This window comes from Stenella coeruleoalba (assembly GCF_951394435.1).
Source record: "Stenella coeruleoalba genome assembly, chromosome: 3".
Lineage (NCBI taxonomy): Eukaryota > Metazoa > Chordata > Mammalia > Artiodactyla > Delphinidae > Stenella > Stenella coeruleoalba.
The window spans coordinates 154684990-154690740 of record NC_137148.1 but is presented as its reverse complement, the minus strand read 5'-3'; the positions used below and the strand labels follow the sequence as shown (position 1 = coordinate 154690740).

Genomic DNA, 5751 nt, shown 5'->3' with positions numbered 1-5751 from the left:
GCTGGGGCCGTGCCATGAGGGCTGGGGCCTTTGTGCTCTCAGACAGCGTGGGGTGGTCTGGGGAGGCCTCCCAGAGGAAGAAGTCCCAGAGCCCTGAGCAGCATGGTGAGAGGTGCCCTGAAGGGGCCAGGCTGGGGGAGGTGGAGGCCAGAATACCCAGCACCCTGAATGCTGGGCCAAGGAGTCCAAGCTAAACCTCAGGGCACTTGGGAGCCAGGAAGCATTTAGGGAGGGAAGAGACAGGTTGGTTTGGGGTTAGAGAGGGCCCGGTGGGCCCAGGTGGGGACGTGGTTCAAAGGGGAGATGCCAAAGCTGGCAATGGATAGGGGCTGTGAAGACGGAGAGGAGCAAGTGAACATTAGAACTATTTCCAGAATAAAGACAAGCAGACCAACCAGGACTCCAAGGGGGAAAACAAGGAATTTGCCAGTCTGGCTAGAGAAAGGTCCTGGGGTAGGGACCAGGCTGTGGGAATGACAGGCCCCAGGGTACACAACAGCCCCAGGATGGGGGAGGGGTAGGAGCTCCTGATTCGGGAGCCAGCCTGCGGTCAGAGGCTCACACCCAGCTGACCCAGGCAGGCACGGGTCATCTGGTGGTCCAAGGCCCCTGCCTGGCACTAGTGGGTACCTTGGGCCAGCTGGAACCCCAAGGAAGAAATATGTGATGCCCTTCACCCCCATCCTAGCTCCTTTTCCGAAGACAGGGCTCCCCTCCCCCAACCCTGCAGCTGCCTCTCTGGACAGAGGGAGGGGGAAGTGGCCAGAAGGGGAAGTGTGAGGAGTTCCCCTCCGGCCCGTCACCAGTCTCCTCAGGCCCTCGGAGCGGCGGCCATGGCCATGGAGCCTCTGGAGACACCCATCAAGGACGGCATCCTCTACCAGCAGCACATCAAGTTTGGCAAGGTGGGGACCCTGGCTGCCAGGCAGCTGCCTGGGACAGATGGTGGGCCTCTGCCCCAGCCTTGGACAGCACACCAGAACCTGGGAGAATGGGGGTAGGAGTCCAGGTGGGGAATCCAACCCAGGTGTGGGGAAGTGGAACAGAGCCCCATTCTCAGCCTGAGCAGGTTGGGCTGAGTGGGCCTTTTTGAGACCCTGCCTCATTTACAGATGGGAAGCCAAGAGCGGGGGCAGCCAAGAATGGAACCCTTGGGGCAGGGCAGAGCTGAGAGGCTGGTTAATCCAACCGCCTTCCATCCCATCTACTAGTGGCACTGTGGCCCCTCGAGAGGGCTGGAGGCTGAGCTGGAGGAGCCCCCAAAAGTGGAGCTCCATCCTGCAGAAGAGGGCTCAGCTCCTCCCAGCCCTGTCCTGGGGTAGCAGGCCCTGCACACCCACAGCTCAGCTGCAGCTGCTGCCCAGGCAGATAAACCGTCTGTTTCCTTTGCTCGACGCTATTTGCATGTTTCCTTCCTTGCCATCATGAGACTGAGGCCTCCCTCCCGCCCCAGCCCTTGTTCCGTGGCCCAATTGACCTTTTCTTTACAGGGGGTGGGTGCACCAACAAAGCAGTAGTGTCAGGTGGTCTGCTCTGGCCACTAGATACTTTACAGACATTGCCCAGTAGAAGCCCCAGCCCCGTGTTCTCATAATCTTTTGAGAGACGAGGATCCTAGTGCTTATGGGGGGGTCACAGTTAGGAAAGCGTGGGGTGGATTTGAAGCTAGGGCTGACCGACTCCAAGCACAGACGCTTCCTGCTGCCGGGCTGGCTCTGGCAAGGCATCCTCTGTGGCCTGAAGAGCTGCGAGGCAGAGGCCAGCCTAGGTGGCCAGGAGTGTTTGCTAAGTGGCTTGTGCTAGGCTGAGCTGCAGGGAGAACTGCCACCCGAGGGTCATCTCCCCCATCTTCATCTCCTGCAGAAGTCCTGGAGGAAGGTATGGGGTCTACTGTATGCAGGAGGCCCATCAGGCGTGGCACGGCTAGAGAGCTGGGAGGTCCGGGATGGTGGCCTGGGGCCAACAGGTGACAGGTCTGTGGGGCCTGGCCGGAGAGGAGAGCGGCGGGTCATCCGCCTGGCTGACTGCGTATCCGTGCTGCCGGCTGACGGTGAGAGCTGCCCGCGGGACACTGGTGCCTTCCTGCTCACCACCACGGAGCGAAGCCACCTGCTGGCCGCACAGCACCGCCAGTCTTGGATGGCCCCCATTTGCCAGCTGGCCTTCCCGGTGAGCACAGAGTGGGCGGGTAAGGCATCCAGGGGCCAGCCGGGGAGACCAGTTCACTCACACCTTGTTCATCTCCATGCTCATTCACATCTCATCACTCAGCAAGCACCTGCCAAGCACCTAGAAGCCTGGGAAACAGCCCAGAAGCCCACAGAACAAATCTCAGATGGCCATGCATGCTATGGAGAAAATGAGAGGCTGGGTGGGAGCAGGAGTGAGTAGGGGGATGTTAGGATGGTCCAGGAAGGCTTCTCAGGAGAGGAGAGTGCACCTGAATCCTTGAGGAAAAATAACCCACCAGGCAAAGATCTGAGGAAAGAGTGTCCTAAACACAGGTCTGAGGAGTCCCCTGAACTAAGGGAGCAGCATGGGCAAGGGCCCAGGGAAAAGCTTGATGTTCAAGCAGCAGAAAGGCCAGTGTGGCTGGAAGGTAAGGAGTGAGAGGGGGCCCAGGAAGAGGCAACAGTGGAGAGTCCGGTGGGAGCCAACTGAAACTGCCTTGGGCCACATGTGGAGTTTGGGATTTTATTCTGAGTGTGAGGAGAAGCCTTTGGGGAGTTGGACACAGAAGCTGAGAGTTTTAAAGCTTTACAGGATCCGTGATGGACCAAAAGGAAATGAGTGGCGGTTCCTCAAAAACTAAACATAGAGTTAACATATGACCCAGCAATTCTCCTAGGTGTATACCCAAGAGAACTGAAACAGGTGTCAAAATAAAACTTGTACGAGAATCTTTAGAGCAGCATTGTTCACAATAGCCCAAAGATGCAAACAATGCAAATGTCCATCAACTGATGAATGGATAAACCAAATGCAGTCTATCCATACAACAGAACATTACTTGGCCATAAAAAGGAATGAAGCACTGATACATGCTACAACATGGATGGACCTTGAAAACACGCTAAGTCAGAGAAGCTAGACACTAAGGGCCACACATTTTATGATTCCATTAATGTGAAATACAGAAGAGACAAATCTATAGTGACAGAAAGCAGCTTAGGGGTTGCCAGGGAATGGGGAGAGGGGGGAATGGGAAGTGACAGTTAATGGGTACGGGGCTTCCATTTGGAATGATGATAAAATTCTGAATCATACACTTTAAAATGGTTAAAATGGTAAATTTTATGTTGTATATTTTACCACAATTCTTATAATTTAAAAAAAAAAAGGGAAATAAACAGGAGCAAGGAGACCAGTGGAAAGCCATTGCATTTGACCCTGGCCATGGTACCATGGGCCAAGGTGGTCATGATGGAGAGCTCAGGGTCAGAGCCCAAAGGACATGGTGGGAGATGGGGAAAGAGGCCAGAGATGGGAGGAACAAGTGGCCATTCACTCGTGGGTCCCACCCTTGAAGCTCCCACCCCTTTACTGCTCCAAGCTGTCAGGGACACACACAGGCCGGCCCAGTCGCTGGCCAGCCTCAAGGGCAATGGACAGCCTCGTTTGTGCCCTCTGCTTTATAGCACTCAGCACCCTCAAGGGGGAGCCGGTGGGGATTGCAGGTGGGGAAATAGGCTCAGAAGGGTGTCCAGGGTCTTGCAGTGTGTCAGGGGCAGAACTGGGACTAGCACTCAAGTCTCTGGGTGCCCTTGCTTGTCATGAACCCCAGAGAAAGGATGTGGGAAGAGGAGTGGATGGGACACTAACCTCTGACCTTGTCCCATTCCCCAGGGCACAGGGGAGAGCTCCCAAGGACCAGGGGAAGCAGAGGCTCCCAAGAAGGGCCTGGTCCAGATGGAGGAGAACTCCATCTACTCCTCCTGGCAGGAAGGTGAGTCGGGGAGGTACAGGGGCAGCCTCAGCCCTAGCACAAACAGGGCTGGGATCTTTCCGGGACCCCCCAGGGGGCTGTGCTTGTGGCCCTCACGGCGTCGTGCCTGCAGTGGGCGAGTTTCCAGTGGTGGTACAGAGGACGGAGGCAGCCGCCCGCTGCCAGCTGAAGGGGCCCTACCTCCTGCTGCTGGGCCAGGACTCCATCCAGCTGAACGAGCCCGCCAGCCCCCAGGCGCTCTACACCTGGCCCTACCGATTCCTGCGCAAGTTCGGCTCCGACAAGGTGAGGTGCTGGGCGGCCGCCCCACTGGTCCCGCAGGGAAGGGTAGCGGTTGGCGAGCGGCCCCTCAGCCGCTGACTCCCCGTGCCGCCCGTGCCCAGGGCGTGTTCTCCTTTGAAGCCGGCCGCCGCTGCGACTCGGGCGAGGGCCTCTTCGCCTTCATCAGCCCCCGCTCCCGCGACCTATGCGGGGCCGTAGCCGCCGCCATCGCCCGCCAGCGGGAGCGGCTCCCGGAGACGGCGGGGCCCCAGCCCTGCCCCCTGCCGCGGGCCACCTCCCTGCCCTTGCTGGAGCCTCTGGGGGAGCTGCGGGAGGTGCCCCCGGGGCCCGAGGCGCCCGGCTCCCGGAGGGCGCGCGTGGCCGAGCCCGGGCCCCAGAGCCTGCCCCCTCTGCTGGGCCACGCAGCCCCGGACGAGCCGGCGCCCGCGCTCTACGCGTCGGTGTGCAAGCGGGCCAGCCAGCTTCCGGACGCCGCCGAGCACCTGTACGAGAACCTGTGCGTGCTGGACGCCGGCCCAGCGCCCGACGTCGGCTGTCCGGAGCAGGAGGGCCCGGGCGGCCGCAGCCCCCTGGCCAGCCACATCTACCACAATAGCCAGGACCTGGGCTGGCCCGGCGCGGCCCATGACAGCAGCCTGGAGGCCCAGTACAAGCGGCTGCTGGAGCTGGAGCTGGCCGACGACGGCGACGAGGCCGGGGGCTGCGCCCGCGCCGGCGCCCACTTGGGCTTCAAGGCCAAGCTGGTGACGCTGCTGAGCCGCGAGCGCAGGAAGGGACCGGCTCCCTGCGACAGGCCCTGACCAAGTATCGTGGCGGCCGGAGGAGAGGAAGGCTCTCTCCCTGGGACAAGAGAGCGGGGGAACAATGGACATCTGCAGACACACCCCCACACTCACTCTAGCCTGGAGGGACAAGGCAGACAGCCTGGGGAGGACCCCTCAGGTGCCCTGCTGGACCCCAGTGTACAGTGTACAGATTTGCTGGTAATAAAGCCTTTTAGTTCTCCTCTCCATCCCACCTTGTGGCCCACAGTCCATACCTCCTCCCTACGGCTCCTTGCAGTGGCTTGCCCGGGTCCACACAGACCCTCAAACACAGGCATTGCAGCAAACACCAGTGCCCTGTGCTGGGTTCCAGGGACACACGTGACCTGGACCTGACCTCTGCCACCAGTAGGCTCAAGTCTCCTGGAGCAGGAGGGTGAGATGCAGGTAATTACGGCTCCACGTGGTCCTGTTCAGCAGAAATAACTCCGACAGTAGGGCAGAGGGAGAAATAAGGCTTGCTGATGGGAGAGGTGCCCCCTGAATTGAGTGTGAAGGGCAGGCAGGGCTTCACCAGGCTGGCAGTGAGCCCTGGAGCTTTCCAGGATGAAGGTGGGCATGGTGGGTGCAGAGAGCAAGGGAAGACCATGGACCTGGAGGGCTCCAAGGGGCTGAGGGAGAGTTGGCCGCACATAAGAGACCTCACCATCCTACAATGAGCTTGGTCTCATCCTCAGTAGAGGGACATAGTCAGCCAGG

At 59.7% G+C, this 5751-nt stretch overlaps 1 protein-coding gene across 1 annotated transcript; it reads left to right on the top strand.

Moving 5' to 3' along the window:
* Positions 1–5441, top strand: DOK3 (docking protein 3). Its single transcript, XM_079918921.1, has 5 exons — positions 1–905; positions 1864–2169; positions 3847–3946; positions 4059–4231; positions 4330–5441. The coding sequence occupies exons 1-5, from the start codon at positions 834–836 to the stop codon at positions 5026–5028; spliced, it is 1350 nt and encodes a 449-aa protein (XP_079775047.1). The 5' UTR covers positions 1–833; the 3' UTR covers positions 5029–5441.
* Positions 5442–5751: the final 310 nt, after the last annotated feature.

What these genes read in the sequence shown, in the direction of transcription:
- DOK3 (XM_079918921.1), top strand. Translation starts at nt 834, where the DNA reads ATGGCCATGGAGCCTCTGGAGACACCCATCAAGGACGGCATCCTCTAC. An exon ending in CTACTCCTCCTGGCAGGAAG is followed by an intron (nt 3,947 to 4,058) that starts GTGAGTCGGGGA and finishes TCGTGCCTGCAG; the next exon opens with TGGGCGAGTTTCCAGTGGTG. An exon ending in GCAAGTTCGGCTCCGACAAG is followed by an intron (nt 4,232 to 4,329) that starts GTGAGGTGCTGG and finishes GCCCGTGCCCAG; the next exon opens with GGCGTGTTCTCCTTTGAAGC.